The sequence below is a fragment of the Diplodia seriata genome (assembly GCF_021436955.1).
Source record: "Diplodia seriata strain FDS-637 chromosome Unknown scaffold_4, whole genome shotgun sequence".
NCBI classification, from domain to species: Eukaryota; Fungi; Ascomycota; class Dothideomycetes; order Botryosphaeriales; family Botryosphaeriaceae; genus Diplodia; species Diplodia seriata.
Window position 1 is genome coordinate 986106 of NW_027117311.1, and position 15593 is coordinate 1001698.

At 56.7% G+C, this 15593-nt stretch overlaps 7 protein-coding genes across 7 annotated transcripts; 4 read left to right on the forward strand and 3 right to left on the reverse strand.

Annotated features, from left to right (window-relative positions):
* Positions 1 to 242: 242 nt before the first annotated feature.
* ARC19 (Arp complex subunit) lies at positions 243 to 1003 on the reverse strand (the record flags this gene model as incomplete). The annotated part of the gene is made up of 5 exons (XM_066775612.1): positions 243 to 251; positions 304 to 348; positions 434 to 559; positions 613 to 939; positions 1001 to 1003. The coding sequence occupies 5 exons, from the start codon at positions 1001 to 1003 to the stop codon at positions 243 to 245; spliced, it is 510 nt and encodes a 169-aa protein (XP_066633493.1).
* A 361-nt stretch (positions 1004 to 1364) lies between these two features.
* Positions 1365 to 3431, forward strand: UBP6 (deubiquitinating enzyme; the record flags this gene model as incomplete). Its single annotated transcript, XM_066775613.1, has 4 exons — positions 1365 to 1380; positions 1583 to 1997; positions 2050 to 3284; positions 3334 to 3431. 4 exons carry the CDS (start codon positions 1365 to 1367, stop codon positions 3429 to 3431), a joined length of 1764 nt encoding a protein of 587 aa, XP_066633494.1.
* A 532-nt stretch (positions 3432 to 3963) lies between these two features.
* On the forward strand, positions 3964 to 6422 carry rec8 (R8 protein; the record flags this gene model as incomplete). Its single annotated transcript, XM_066775614.1, has 5 exons — positions 3964 to 4070; positions 4123 to 4266; positions 4329 to 4466; positions 4529 to 5042; positions 5097 to 6422. The coding sequence occupies 5 exons, from the start codon at positions 3964 to 3966 to the stop codon at positions 6420 to 6422; spliced, it is 2229 nt and encodes a 742-aa protein (XP_066633495.1).
* A 563-nt stretch (positions 6423 to 6985) lies between these two features.
* On the reverse strand, positions 6986 to 7945 carry SLS55_004156 (uncharacterized protein; the record flags this gene model as incomplete). Its single annotated transcript, XM_066775615.1, has 1 exon — positions 6986 to 7945. One exon carries the CDS (start codon positions 7943 to 7945, stop codon positions 6986 to 6988), a length of 960 nt encoding a protein of 319 aa, XP_066633496.1.
* Positions 7946 to 8375: 430 nt separating this feature from the next.
* POP1 (Ribonucleases P/MRP protein subunit pop1) lies at positions 8376 to 10904 on the forward strand (the record flags this gene model as incomplete). The annotated part of the gene is made up of 1 exon (XM_066775616.1): positions 8376 to 10904. The coding sequence occupies one exon, from the start codon at positions 8376 to 8378 to the stop codon at positions 10902 to 10904; it is 2529 nt and encodes an 842-aa protein (XP_066633497.1).
* Positions 10905 to 11642: 738 nt separating this feature from the next.
* On the forward strand, positions 11643 to 13629 carry SDH1_1 (succinate dehydrogenase flavoprotein subunit; the record flags this gene model as incomplete). Its single annotated transcript, XM_066775617.1, has 4 exons — positions 11643 to 11658; positions 11815 to 12192; positions 12393 to 13540; positions 13600 to 13629. 4 exons carry the CDS (start codon positions 11643 to 11645, stop codon positions 13627 to 13629), a joined length of 1572 nt encoding a protein of 523 aa, XP_066633498.1.
* A 461-nt stretch (positions 13630 to 14090) lies between these two features.
* RPS8A (40S ribosomal protein eS8) lies at positions 14091 to 14798 on the reverse strand (the record flags this gene model as incomplete). Its single annotated transcript, XM_066775618.1, has 3 exons — positions 14091 to 14619; positions 14670 to 14738; positions 14794 to 14798. The coding sequence occupies 3 exons, from the start codon at positions 14796 to 14798 to the stop codon at positions 14091 to 14093; spliced, it is 603 nt and encodes a 200-aa protein (XP_066633499.1).
* Between the last annotated feature and the right edge of the window lie 795 nt (positions 14799 to 15593).

A 15593-nucleotide genomic window follows, 5' to 3' on the forward strand; every position in this document is an offset into this window, starting at 1 on the left:
ATACCAGGAACGTGTTGTACCAATTATGAAGATTCATGTGTTCGCTCGATTCTATGGCCGGTAATTCTCTTTTATTCATGCAACATCACATCAACGGGCTTGCTGCACTGGATCCGCTGAAATTGTCGATAGGCTCGATGGCTGAGCCTGGTTTCTGCCCACAACGCCCTGCACCCTCTGTAGGCTGTCAAAAGTGGCCAACTTTATTGTAGGCACACCTCTTCGCATTATTATCGAACTCCTCAGTCGAACTGTAGATCTGATCAGTGCGATTCCTTGGCGGGTAAACAACTGAATACATACAGGAGTCAAGAAAGACTCGGCAACGAAACGCGCTCTAGCGTTCAACTGCCCCGAAAATTAGTTCATGCTCGCGGATTGGCCAACAGCTACGGGAGAGTAGGCTTCAGCCACACCCCTCGGAGCCACTTACGAAGAGCTTCATTTCCGAAATCTCCTTATCGACCTCCTCCATGAACTGAATGATGAAGTCAACCAGCTTGTGTTTCAGCATCTCTTCGGTGTGGAAGTTCGTGATCAAGAACGAAATGTCGTATCCCTAAGAGACGTCAGCTCCACCGCCTTGAGCCCAACCAGGGGCAACCGGCGCACCTTAATGGCCTTCCTCCGCAGAATAAAGAACGATTCGGCTCTCTGGGTCAAGAACCGCGTGAACTTGTGGACCAGGATATGCTCAATCTCGTCCGCCTGCTTAATCTTGAGGCTGATTCTCACGGAGTTGATACTCGGCTCGATGAAGACGCGCTCGTTCTCATTGCGGGAAACGGTCAAAGGGTTCAGGAGGACTTCGGGTGACGACTGGGCCTCGATCTCGGGGACGTTGTGGCGTTCCGAGGCTTGCGAGGCGAAGTTAGAGAGCGAAAGCGCCGCGGTGAGCGAGGAGCGGACGCATTGGAGGTACGGCCGGAGAGATTGCGACTACCGCAAGGCATCAGCGAGCTGGGGCGACGGATCCGGAGGATGCGGAAGGTAGGGTTACCATCTTGACGGGGCGCAACCGGAGGCGGAACCAAGGCGATTGCGGAGGGTTGGGTGGGAGCTTGGGCTGGCAGTACGGAGGAGCTCCCTAGACCTGGGGGTATGATGTGGTGAGGCGGGGGCCCTTGGGCGGTGATGCGCGGCAGGTGCGGGCCTGTCTGGGCTTCCGAAGATACTCCGGCCCGGTGCTGCCCCAGCAGCCCGCAGCTTGGCTTGGCGCGGTGAGCTAATCGCCGGGCAACTCTATCCAGGACATTCCATCCACTGCTTTCGCCGCTCGCTCTGCCCTTTGCTGTCAACCTCCTCCCGGGGCGAATCTCCGCGACCCTATCGACCACCTTTCTACCCATCGTCCAGCAGCTAAAATGGAGTCCATTCCAGGTACGATGCCCCGCCCCATCCGCCATCGTCATGAGTACCGTGGCGCATCACCCCCGTCGGACCTCATACCATTCATCCATACAAGCTGTGCGAACCATTCGGGCACTTTTGCACATCGGACTTGCTGCCTTGATGCTCTCAGCTCAGTAGAAGGGCCGCACTGGCTCTCGCATAGTACCGACTCCGCTGACTTGCGCCACAGTGGTTGTTAAGCACCAAGGAAAGAAATACGATGTCGAGCTCGACCCCTCAAGTACCGGCGAGACCTTCAAGTTCCAGTTGTTCTCCCTGACCGGTGTCGAGCCCGAGCGCCAGAAGATTCTGGTCAAGGGTGGCCAGCTCAAGGATGACACTGATCTGTCGAAGCTCAAGGTCAAGGCCGGTCACACCTTCATGATGATGGGCACGCCTTCCGGAGATGCCAAGGGTCAGATCGAGCGTCCTAAGGAGAAAATCCGCTTCCTTGAAGACATGACCGAGGCTGAAGCCGCCCAGTCAGCCGGCGCGATACCTGCTGGTCTCCAAAACCTCGGAAACACTTGCTACATGAACTCTACCTTGCAGACTCTGAAAGCCATCCCGGAGCTGAGGGATGAGCTGGTCAAGTACAAGCCAAGGTAGTCCACCCATAGGGATTACACATCACGCACGCGTGCTGACGTGAAACAGTGCTTCCGGCGACGCCGGCCCCAGCGATTTCAGAGCCTTCGGCCTGGGAGGCCTGGGAGCGTCCTCCGACCTTACCGAGTCCCTGCGCGACCTGTTCAAGCAAATGTCCGAGACCCAAGAGGGTTTTCCTCCCATGATGTTTCTCAACGCGCTACGGACCGCCTTCCCTCAGTTCGCACAGAGGGCCAAAGATGGTCACGGATATGCCCAGCAGGATGCTGAGGAAGCCTGGTCACAAATTGTCACGCAGCTCCGCCAGAAACTGAAGGCCAGCGATGCGTCTGAGCAGGCCACCGACTCTTTCGTGGACAGATACCTTTCTGGCAAATTCGAGTCGGTTATGGAGTGCGACGAGCAAGCTGCCAAGGATGGCGGCGAGCAGCCAATCAAGGGCGAGGATACTTTCCTTAAGCTGAACTGCCACATCACAGCCGATGTGAACCACCTCCGCGAGGGTCTCGCCGCAGGCATGCAAGAGAAGATTGAGAAGAACTCGGAAATCCTCGGTCGCAACTCGATGTACACGAAGACTTCCCGCATCGCGAGGCTTCCTAAGTATCTTCCCGTCCACTTCATGCGCTTTGACTGGCGAAAAGACACGAGCAAGAAGGCCAAGATCATGCGCAAGGTCACATTTCCTCAGGAGCTTGATGCCGTCGAGTTCTGCTCTGAGGATCTGAAGAAGCTGCTCATCCCCGTCCGCGACAAGATTAGGGAAATCAGGAAGGAGGAGGAAGATGTTGAGCGCGCCAGGAAGCGGAGAAAGCGCATCCAGAAGGGCGAGGATGTCGAAGAATCGGCGGACTTGAAAGGCAAAGGCAAAGGGCCTGCAAGCGAGAAGGACCTTGCTAAGGAGAAGAAGGAGTCACAGAAAAAAGCATCTAGTAGCGCCGATGTTGAGATGCAAGACGTGGAGTACAAGACAGATGCTCAGATCGAGGCTGAGCGTGCCGCCTCGATTTTGAAGGCGAAGAAGGAGCTGCTTGACCTTGTGGATGGAAAGCTTCTCGCTGACGACTCTTGCAACAAGACTGGGCTGTACGAGCTTCGTGGAGTCATCACTCACCAAGGTGCTACGGCTGACAGTGGCCATTACACGTCTTTCGTCAAGAAGGAAGGCCAGCAGGACCCGGTAACCGGCAAGCGAGAGGAGGAAGATGGCAAGTGGTGGTGGTTCAACGACGACAAGGTCTCCGAGGTGGACTATGACAGGATTGAGACCTTGTCTGGTGGTGGTAAGTACATTGAGACGTGACTGAGAAGACGTGCGCTGACTTTCCTTAGGTCAGAGTCACTCCGCCTTGATCCTGCTCTACCGCGCCGTGGGCATCCCCAGCAAGGAAGATATTGCGGAAGCGGAGAAGACCAAGCCTATCGCTTGAACCACTCCAATCCCAGTGATATCTCGACCTTAGGCTTATCTTCTCCGACGTTTGGATGAGGGTCTTAGACGGTGGACTGTATGAGTTACGAGGCATAGCGCGACGGGTCCATAGATTCCGTTTACTCCCAGCATAGCATAAGAACGGTGGCACTTTGCGAGCTTGGAAGAGAGCCGTGATGATTGAAGTGAACGCAAAAAAAAAGTCAAGTGGCTACTTCATGTACCCAATGCACCCTCAGAAGCGTTCGCCAGGGTAATTGGTCACATGTATCCTTCGGACGGACTTCACTTTTGAGTCGAATAATTCGGAGGTGTTGGTTAGTGGCGTGGGCGCCTCAGGCGCGTGCAAGTCGCGACCCTCTTTCCTTCTTTCCTTTCCTTCAGAGCCTCCGATCTGCCTCCTCCTCAACGCCGCCTTTTCACCGGCGCGCCGACAGCTTCTCTCTCGCCCAGCTCGACGCGCAGGCCCTTCACTTTCTTCTTTCTCTTCTCATCACCCCAGTTGCGGCATGTTGTAAAGTGTATTCACAATGTTCTACAGTCACGAAGGTGAGCTTGCTTTCGGCGTGCTTGTCGAGATTCCACTGACAGACGCGACAGTGCTCACAAGCCGCAAGTATGGCGTCGCGACCGTCTGGTTTGTGATATTCGTGCGTAGCTCGTCAGCGTTCATCTACTCACAAGCGCAGGCTGGTCGCGACTCTGGGCTCCAAATCTACCACCACGAAAAAGGTGACTCGCAAGGCCATCCTCAATGTCGACGTCCCGAAGGCGTGCGAAACCATCCTTGAGCCGGAAGTCCCGCTCGCTCTTCGTCTCCAGAGTAGTCTTCTGTGAGCTGATATCCTTCGGTACGATTACCTGCAAGTGAAGTGCGCTGACACCGGCACTGCAGCTATGGCGTCACCCGAGTCTACTCTCAGCAGTGCAGCTACGTCCTAGCCGACGCACAGAGCACGCAGAACAATATCCGCGCGGCATTGGTGACAGTAACCAAGAACATTGAGCTTGACCCTGAGGTTGGGCGTACGAGGTATGAGAGTTGTGCAGGTGAAGACGCCTGCTTCATGCGGATCTCACTGACTGCTCAATTAGGCCTGACCAACTCGTCCTTGAGGACGATCCGTCGTACCTGCCTGATTTCGCTCTCGCACCTCTCGATCTAGACGGCTCAGACCTGGAGCCTCCATCCCTTACTCGATCCAGCAGCTTGTCGTCGCTTCGCCACTCACGTAGCCCACGCCGCAGCATCTCGCTGGAGGATCAAAATCGTGGCTCAGTCTTCGGCATCCAAGTGCCAAGTTCTGACAGCGGTGGCTTCAGTGGAATTGGTGGGTTCGTCGTGCCGGGCGATGAGGGTCCGGGTACAAGGGTTCCGGGTGGAAGCGTCCTGAACGTAGAGGAAGAAGGCTTCGAGCCTGGAGTGGACTTTGGCTTCGATGAAGAGGGAAACCTCGTTGAGCATGCGTCTGCAGACAAGCTCCACAGGACGCCTCTCAGTGGGACGAGGCCTGGTTTGCTGGGCAGGGGCGTGGTTTTTCCGAGTAGCTCTGCTGCAAGTGCGCGTGTTCGACAAGAGCATGAGGAAGCCCAGCAACTTGGACCCGGTGTAAGTCCTACTTTGAGAATTGGGTAAGCTCCTCACTGCTGATATTGAGTCCAGTATGATGAGCAAATGGACATCAATATACCTATCGGCGATGATGACGAATTGGACCTCCTTCCTGAGGATGAGCCATTTCCTTCCGCCCATGGCCGCCTTAGCTCTGCTTCCGAACACCGGGAGAACGAAGAAGAAGCCATCGAGTCGTCATCCGTCATCCAGGCTCCCATCCGTCGTCAACCTAAGCGCCGAATCATTCCGATGGATGAGACTATGGAGCTTCGCAATGCGGACCTTGCTGGCTGGATGAATGGCTACGTCGACAATATGCTTGAGGTGAAGAAGCAGAAGCATGCCAATAATGCGAAAATGCTGGCTAAAAGGAACGCTGAATACTGGGTCCTCGGCCTGGGTCTTGGAGGCGTAGGTGCTATTGTGGGTAACACTGGCCTTGCCGGACCACTCGACCAGTTCCGCGGCGACGCACTACTGCTTTCCCTTGGCATCGTCCGAAAGGGGGCCAAGAAGAAACGTGCACATCAGAGTGCCGATGAGCAAGACAAGTCAGATGGAGATGGCAGGCGTGTTCGTCCGCGCTCGGAGGAGGAAGAGGTTGGCCGCGGTGACACCGACATGGAGGATGGTGGCCCCGTCAACGTTGATGAAGAGGAGCACGATGTTGAGGCTGCTCGCGAAGCACAATCGGAGCAGGAGGAGCGAGATCTCTCTCAGATGTTCCCGTGGAATGTGACGGCGTCTGTTCGCAACTCTTCCCTGGCGCCCAGCGCCCGCCGCGCTCTGGGCTTTGGTGGATCGGGTATCTCGACTTCTGCTGGCGGATCCATCGGCGGCCAACTAAGTTCTATCGGACGCAGAGGTCGCTGGATTAGCGAGAGCCCTCTCCATGGCCGTGGCCGTCACCACAACCTTGAGCCTCTTCCCAGCTCCGAAGCTGACGAATTGGGAGATGATACGCTGGGTGACCTTGGTGGAGGCGTCGCTGTCGGCGAGGATGATGAGTTCGAGATGGACGGAGCTGCTGCGGCGGTTGACACCCAGACTACAACCGAATCGCAGGTCGCTCGTACTGCCTTCGCTAAGGAGATGGAGAACTTCGGAATGTTCATCTTCGACAGTCTCAAGCAAAAGGAGGATGATGCCGCCGCCGCCGCCGCAGAGGGGTCGCAATCCGTTGAGAGCATCAATGAGATCCTGTTCGAAGACATCCTTCCCCCGCATTCGACTAGCAGCATTGTTGCTGCCCAGGGATTCATGCACTTGCTCACCCTATCGAGCCTGGGGCGCGTTTCCACTAGGCAGGATGAACCGTTCGGGGAGATTGGTCTAAGCTTGCCTTATGCTGATGAGGCAAAGAGTGTTCAATGAGGACTGACTGTACAATGACATGACAGCAGAGAGGGCGTGTGGGTTAATTGCTGTTGCTAAGTCGCTGACATATGTGTTCATGGTTTTACTAAGCATTTTATGAGAGAGGATGGTTAGGAGACACGACATTATACGGATGACAACATTTCCATGGAGGACGGATACTTTTTGCTAATTTCCACGCTTCTTAAGTATTTAGGGCAGGCAGAGCGTGCGTAATTAGCTATATCAGCTGGTTTATAATCAATAGACAGGAGTTACCGCGCTGATAGAGGGGCAAGATGAGTGAGCTTCGATGCAAATGCTTGGTCAAGGCACTCAGTACTCTTTGTATTTCTCGACTTACGAGGCCGTCCCTTATAGTTCCTTTTTGCCTCCGCATGTTCAACTCTGACTACTTTGCGACACTATTAACTGGAGGGGCACAGCGGGCGACAAAAGAAATTAGCCTTTTGAGCTTACCAGGACGATAAGTTGAATTCAACGATATAGTATCTGCATAAGGCAGATGCAAGCGGGCACTTTCTTTTGTCACCCGCTATGGGGGATAAATCAGGATTTTCCTAGTCTGCAAATGCCTCGTCCTCCACCTCCTCCATCTCCACTTGTTTCAACTCCTGCTCAAACTTCGCCGCTTCCTCGTCGATATCCACGTCTTCTCCAGCCCCTGCCGCTGCGTTCATCATTCTGTACTCTGCCTCTTCCACAGCTGCTTCAGCCGCTTGTTCCGCATCCTGCATCCCCTCCTGAGCCATTTCGGCCTTCCTCTGCCCGTAACCCTGCTTCTCAAGTCTATCAAGCTCCTCCGGCTCGAGCAACTTCCCGGGAGTCTGTCCCTTCGCCGCCGCAAGCTTCTGGGCCACAGCTGCCGGCACAAAGCGCGAGGCCTCCTTCCGCAGGTCGCGGTGTACGGGCGCGGCGCTGTATACCGTCTTCGCTTCAGCCGCCGGGGCTGCCGCCGCCGTACCGGCTCCGGGCCTCGCAGGCAGCGGGTGCGGCCCGTCTCTTGCAGCAGACTTCTCGTCCTGCGGCGGTGGTGCGCCGCCTCTCCTCGACTTACGCGGAATCGGGGGCGGCGTGTCACGCGGCATGGGTATATCCCTCACATCCTCGTCCGTCTCGCTGCTCTCGCTCCCTTCATCGTTGTCATGTCCCCTGCCGTCCCTCCTTCGCTTCCCCAGCACACCACCCCCTCTCCCCCTGCCGCCGCCGCCCTCTCTGCCCCCTCGCCCACCCCCACCAAATGTCGGCGCGTGGTCGCCCAGCGCCTCGCGCGCCTTGCGGATCGCACGCACTTCCTTTTCGAGGTTGTTCAGCGTCTCGCGGTCGCGGGGCCGCAGCGGCTCGCCGCGCTCCTCGGCGCCCTTGAGGTCGTCGATCTGCCGCTGTAGTCGCTCCGGGTTGCGCTTGGCCAATCGGTCGTTGCGCTGCGCCGCCACGTTGGCCTTGTTCTTCTTGAGTGCGCGCTGCTTGTCGGCCTTGTGCTGCGCGGCAACGGGATTGAGGGATTTGTCCTTCGCCATGGTTTTTGTTGTTGGGTCGGTACGAGAGCAAGTGAGGGATCCCCCTGATGAGGGGGAGGAAGGGGTGAGGCGGTAGTTGTTTTAGAGGGTTGCGCTGGTGGTTCGTTTTCTTGCTAGTCTTCGGAGGATGTCGCGTTCGCTGGTCAATGGCGGGGAAAAACACAGCGAGTGGTCAAAGAGGTCGTTGACCAACAGGGGAGCTGAGGAGCTCGGAGGAGAGAGGTATGATGTGATTCTGCTAGAAGTTGGTCGGGGGATAGCCGTCCAAGCTTTGGATGGGGTTGCGATGACTTCACTTTTCCACGTGCCCGCGCGAATCCCTGTCGCGCTTTAGGAAATTTCCTGTCAACTTCGACAGCAATAGTTCCCCGCAACCTCAACCCCCCGCACCCACCCATTCTGCTCGCGCTGCGGCCGCCAACGACCAACCATGGCGGATAAACGCAAGCAACCACCGTCCTCTTCAAAGCAACATGGAGGCCAGAATGGCCGCGACCGTAAGCGCGCAAAGACGCGCGACGCCCGCGCCATCGCGGCGCAGAGCACAGGCACAGCTTTCCGAAACGGCGAGGTCGACGTCGACAAGTTTGTCAAGGCGCACGAGTACGCGATCAAGGCGCTCGAGAGCGGCATGCAGAAGGCGCGTCAGGGTCTGACGACGCGGGCGTTCCAGGGCGTGCCCAAGGAGCTTCGCCGCAGAACGGCGAGCCACAACGTCAAGCGTGTGCCGAAGCGGCTCCGTCCACGGGCGGCGCGGGAGATGGTCGAGGACAACACGCCGACGGTGACGGCAAGGAGGAGGAAGCCTAGCGGGCACATGCGGCTGAGGCTGGAGAACGCGAAGAAGTTTCAACGCTTCGTGAGCAAGGTCCGGGCGAAGAAGGGCAAGAAGAAAGAGGAACATGGCACAGCAGCGGGCGAGACTAAAGAAGCGGATGGTATGGAGGTCTCCGTAACGCCGGCGGAGAACGCCATCAAGACCAGGAAAGCGCGCGTCAAGTCCTCGAATCCGAAGAATCCGCCAGTTCCCCCGGCCAAGTTTCGGAAGCGCCAGCTGAACAAGCAGTGGCTTCCAACCCATATGTTCCACACAAAGCGCGCACACATGACGCCTGCCCTCGAGCCATTATGGCGTTTCGCGATACCATTGGCGCCGACGATGAAGTGCTACCGGTCGACGCATAGAGCGAGCGTGGTGAGGGGTGCTGTGGCTTGGGATACAAGCTACATGTCGACTATTGGTCTGAGTGGAGCGGAGACGCACATCCAGAAGTTGCTGACAGATTTCGGTGTTGACAATTGGGGCAAACGAGGCCAGAAGTGGAGAGACGGGACTAGGACATGGGAGGGGTGGCTGTACGATAAAGGCGGATGGCCTCAGAAGGCTATCGCACCAGTGACGATCGTATGGTGTGCAAAGCCGAAGTCTGAGGACGTGGAAATGGAAGGCGGTCCTACTGAAGGTGTTCCCAAGGAGAAAGACAGGAGACACGTCTTGATACGGATACATCCCTCGGCTTTCCTTGAGCTGTGGGATGCGATCCGTAAAATAAACCCACCGGTCACTATGGAGGACCTTCGATGGGAAATCGGAAGCATCGAGATAACTGGGCCAGGGGCTACCGAAGCCTTATGTGGCGTTCTATGGCCAACTGCTGCGGATGACGCGGAGGATAGCCCCGGTGCCGTATGGAAAAGGCTTGCCCCGGTTACCAACATAGGCACTCTCCCACCCAATGCCGTTCTAGGATTCGAAATATCGGATCCTAGGCTGCACCATCCACCTCGTACAGTACAGCTTCCCACTGACAGCGACTCACATTCCCGTTTAGTGAACACATGCGCCAGCTGGCCTCTAGATCGGACGCAAGGCCCTTCAGCTCTTTTCACGCGCAAGAACCGCCTGGATGCCTCACGTACTCTCCCCAGTCAGAAGTCGATCAATCGCCGGAAGACCGCGGCAATGCCAAAGGCATACCCCGAATCTCTTCCAACAGATCCATCAATCCCGATTCTTCTATCCGCTTCGCGCACTCCCGGTCCAGGCAACGGAACATGGACCATTTTCCTACCGTGGAAATGCGTTTCCCCGATCTGGAACTCGCTCATGTACTATCCGCTCTCCACGGGCGCAAACGTACGCTTTGGCGGATTAAACCAGAAGAGGCAATTGGCGTTTGAAGCCGGGCTTCCATTTTTTCCAGTTGATTACCCTGGCACGAAGGCAGGGCAGGAATGGGATGTACGGGAAACGGAGAAGAAGAAGGCGGAGTGGGAGAGACGACCAAAAGGAAAGAGGGTTCAGTGGGAGAGCTTGAAACTAGCAGAAGGCCGGACAGGTGAAGTGGGCAAAGGCTGGGCTTGTGACTGGGATGCGCTGCGTATAGTGGATGCAGCATCGGACACTAAGCCTGCGTTCTATCAAGTCCCATCTTTCCTCGCAGAGGAAGCTACATCCTCCCGCAAGACCGACGAGATCCCTAGCCCTGACCTTGCTCTTACGAATGTCCGCATCACTATCATCGGGCGGGGCGCTCCCACTGACTGCGCGCGCATCTACCGTCTCCCGTCAGCAGACGCCGACTTGCGCCGGAGGTGGCTGGCCCTTGTCCCCGACCCGCAAACGAAGTCAAGTGCAAGGAAGAAGGCCGCGCAGTTGCCTCGCAAGCCAGCACCGGATGCTCCGGAACGCGTGCAGCAAGCTTTCCTAGCTGCCAGCTTGTTAGATGTCCAGGCCAGTGGAAAGGATTATCCGTCCGTACCGGATAAGGAGGACTTGATTGGATTTGTGACGGCCGGCAACTACAACCTGGGGGAGGGCAGGGTGACTGGAGTGGGTAACGTGTTGTTGAAGAAGTTAGTGGAGGGCATGGGGGTGGAGAAAGATGAAGAGAGTCTCTGCATCGTGCGAAATGCAGGCGAGGCGGTGGGGAGGTTGGCGAAGTGGAAGATTGTCTGAGCAAGATATGAATAAGATCTGCTTGAGGAGATTATGAGGCAAATACACGCTCTGCTGGGGGAGTGCTGTATTCTCCATCGACGCATCACAAGACGTTACGGGTTACGGTGGTTTTCTCTAGCCGCATGGAGCAGCCGCTCAGGGACCGGAATGTACGCAATTGACAGGCGGAGTCAAGGGCAGGCCGCGAAATAGCATTAGTCTGATTCGGCAATCCGAGCGGGAATAAAGAGGGTGACTACCGCTATCCCCACATAGTTGAGTTCCCTCGGTTGCTGGCACCCCCCCTGTCCACTTTCCCATCCAAAGAGGCTCTTCCATGCGGGGAACTCACATACACTAGCACTTAGATCACACATCATAAAGCGTTTCCTCTCACGCCCCTGAACTCGTCATCATGGCTCACGGATCCAATTTCTCTTCTTTTTAGTGCAACTGACAGACTCTGCTAACGTAACCATGCGGCTTCCTGCTCTTCATTCTGTGCGATTGAGTTTCCGCCATGGTCGTCAGATTCCGAGCAAGCGTGTTGCTGTCGGTAGCCGGACAATGGCTACTATCACTAAGCAAACCGTGATAGATCACCACTATGAGTTCGTTCCCCGTTTTGGCTCCACACCCTTCGGAGACGCAGAACTCGCTGACGATCCTCTAAACATTCAGCGCCATTGTCGTTGGCGCTGGGGGAGCAGGCCTCCGCGCCGCCGTCGGCCTTACAGAAGCTGGGCTAAACACCGCATGCGTGACCAAACTGGTAAATTCAAAGAAGAGCATAGCACCATCTCCAACCCCTCCACCCCAACCCATTTGGCATTCAAAGGACAATGTCCATACTCGACATGCGACTCTCTAAACCTTTCCCTGCATCTCCACTAGTTCCCCACACGCTCCCACACTGTCGCGGCGCAAGGCGGCATCAACGCGGCCCTGGGCAACGTGACGCCCGACGACTGGCGCTGGCACTTCTACGACACGGTCAAGGGGTCGGACTGGCTGGGCGACCAGGACGCCGTCGCGTACATGACGCGCGAGGCGGTGGCGGCCGTGGTCGAGCTCGAGCGCTACGGCATGCCCTTCTCGCGCACCGCCGCGGGCACCATCTACCAGCGCGCCCTTGGCGGCCAGTCGCTGCGGTACGGCGAGGGCGGGCAGGCGTACCGCACCGCGTGCGTGGGCGACCGGACGGGCCATGCGATGCTGCATACCTTGTACGGGCAGAGCTTGAGGCACGGGTGCCGGTTTCTGGTCGAGTACTTTGCGCTGGATCTGATGATGGTGGGGGGCAGATGTGTGGGCGTGACAGCCGTGGGCATGGAGGATGGGACGTGTCATCGTTTGTTCGCCAGAAATACGGTGTTGGCGACGGGAGGTAGGTTGGTCTCTCTTTTGGGAATAGGCAGAAGGGGGGGAGCAGTGGCTTTTTCTTCTTCCTTTTCAAATGGTTCTGGTCGGACCGTATCCGCTGCTTATTGCTAACGGAGCACCAAGGCTACGGAAGAGCGTACTTCTCCGCGACGAGCGCGCATACCAGCACCGGAGACGGCAACGCCATGGTCGCGCGGGCGGGCTTGCCACTGCAAGACATGGAGTTCGTGCAGTTTCATCCCAGCGGCATCTACGGTGCGGGCGTGTTGATCACCGAGGGCGCGCGAGGTGAGGGCGGCTACCTGCTAAACGGCGAAGGGGAGCGCTTTATGGAGCGCTACGCGCCGACGGCTAAGGACCTCGCGTCGCGCGACGTGGTTTCACGGGCGATGAACATGGAGATCCTGGAGCGGAGAGGCTGCGGCCCGAATCGTGACCATATCCATCTACAGCTCTCACATCTCCCCCGCGATATTATCCTCGAGCGGCTACCCGGCATTGCCGAAACAGCGTCCATCTTCGCCGGCATCGACATCACCAAGCAACCAATTCCCGTGCTGCCGACTGTCCATTACTGCATGGGCGGCATCCCGACGAACTACAAAGGACAGGTACTCGATATCGCATCCAATGGGGAGGAATCCACGGTGCCGGGCCTGTACGCAGCGGGTGAAGCGGCGTGCGTGAGCGTCCATGGTGCAAATAGGCTCGGCGCGAACTCCCTTTTGGACATTGTCGTGTTCGGCCGTGCGTGCGCTATACACATCGCCAGCAGACACGAAAAGGGGATGCCGCACGAGAAGGCCCCGGAAGACATCGGCATGGATTCGATTTCCGAGCTCGATGCGCTCCTGGCTTCGGATGGGGATAAGCTAACGGCCGAGATCCGTGGCGACATGCAGAAGGTAATGCAGGCGGATGCGGCTGTTTTCCGGACTGGGAAGTCTCTTGAAACCGGATATGGAAAGGTCAAAACGGTAGAGAAGAATTTCAAGGAAAGGGTTGCGGTGAAGGACAAGTCGATGATATGGAACTCGGATCTCATCGAAACGCTTGAGACCCGCAACTTGCTTACGTGCGCTGTGCAAACGGTGGCGAGCGCCGTTGAGCGGAAGGAGAGCCGAGGCAGCCATGCAAGAGAAGACTTCCCGGAGAGACTGGATGAAGAATGGTTGAAGCACAGCCTAACGTGGCAGAAAGAAGTCGGCGAGGATGTAAAGGTCGGATATAGAGACGTTATCTTCAACACGTTGGATCAGACAGATTGCCCAGTAAGTCAATTTGGGTGTCAGTTGAAGGCGTTGTTTGCTGACGCTAGCCCTTCACACAGTCCGTACCGCCGAAGAAAAGATCATACTAAGCTCCATTATTGGTCAGAATATGCAGCGGTGAAAACGCGGCTATCCGGAGTACCTACAACCTATGGCAACCACTGCAACGAAAAAGTGGTGCGGTAGCTTTCGATGATCGACATGCAAATGGGCAGCGTAGCGCGCCACACCCGTAGCGCAAAATCCTGTGACCAAGACAATAGCTAAACCTTATGCCTCTTAGTCGAGCAAACGGAGGCATTTGAGCGGCTTGAGATGCGGCTTGAGATTCCAGGTGCCGAGGGATGATGTTGACAATGAGGGCGTACAAGCTCAAAGTATGAATCACGAAGCAGAGAAGGTAGTGGTGCGGCAGGTATCTTGAAGTGGCATTTTTTCATACCATATTGATTGCTAGCTGCAAAAAAGCATGCAGCCTGCGTACATGCCCATTGACCGAATTTTGACCCCGCATAAACCGTAAAGAACCCGCAGCCTAGCAGCCAATCCTCTACTTCCTGATGGCACGCTGGTAGAAGGCAAGCTCCTCACCCTCAAGGATGTAGCCGTCAACACGGCCGCTCTGGCCGGGCCTGGAGGCAACGACGGCGTACAGACGACCAGCCTCGAACTGCCTCTCGAGGGCGTTGTCGACCTTGCCGGAAGCCTTGACGCGGGCGTCCTGCTTCTTCTCGACGCTCTTGGACTTCTTCTCCTCAGCCTGCTCGGTCTTGGCCTGCCTCCTGCGGCCGATGCCGGTGCCGTAGTGGGCCTCGTACCACTGCCTGAAAGGAGCAGCGTCGATCTGGACGACGGCGGACTTGGTCAGGGTGTTGGTGCGCACAAGTTCGTTGTTGGACGGGTGGTAGGCGACGACGATGACACGGGTCTTGCGGGCAATGCCCTCGGAGGCCCAGGAGAAGTTGCCAGAGTCGAGGCGGAGGGCACGGAACTTGCGGTTGCCACCACGGGTGCGGACAAGGTGGATACGCTTGGCACCGATACGGGTGTTGGCGGGCTGGCGACCCTTCTCGAAAGCCCTGTTTGCCATGTCAGACATGGTTACTAGGGGCGATCGGGTTATGCATACCTCTTCTTGCGGTAGTATGCTCTCTTAGCACCGGTAGCGGCGCGCTTGTGACGAGAATCACGAGAGATACTGCACACAAGTCAGCAAGAGCCATTGCGGGGGTGGTGATGCAAGCTTTATTTACCCCATGGTTGCGAAGGATGAAGATCACTGCAAATTCAATCGTCAGCGGGTTGTCCAGGTGTTTCCAGAGTCGACGGCGCATGCAAGGCACTGGAGTCTTGAATTCCGAATTTTGAAAGGCCACTGTGCACCATCGCACGCGACCCCGGTGACGCGTCCCAGAAGCACTGCGAGCCAGCGTCGCGAGCGAATACTACTCTCCCGATCCATAGTAGAGTACGACGGGTGTGAGAGCAGATGGGCCGCTGGAGTCCCAATGCTGTGCGCGTGTCTTTGATGTGCGGAGGTCGGTCGCTCTTCCGGTACGGCTTCAAAACTCCAGTGCTTGATGCGCGGCGTAGTAGGAACGGGAGCGATGCAGTCGTAACTAACCTTCCTGTCGAATCTTCGTCCTTGGAGGAGGTGGGGGTCGGCTGGGCGAGGTCGTGGTTGTCGTCCTTGGTGTGCGCTTCGAACTTTTCTGAGGGATTGTGTGTTGCTCGCCTACGAACACGCCAATCCGAATCGGTACTAGCGCATCGGACCCCGGTCGCAGGCACATGGTACCCGTCACATTACAAGCATCTTCCACCTAATTCCAAGTTCAGTCGACGTCGGTTCACGCATCCAGAGGTCCAGAGAGTTGAACTTGGGACAAGTGTCTCAGTTTGCTGCTAACTAGTGCTATGTAAACGTTGTGACGACGCAGAAAGCTGCATCTTTCTGACAGACGTCTCGATGCAATATCATGGGCAGACATACATCTACAGACTACAGCCCTGAAGGACATGCTCAAATGTTGCTTTGCCGTCTTTGCACAAG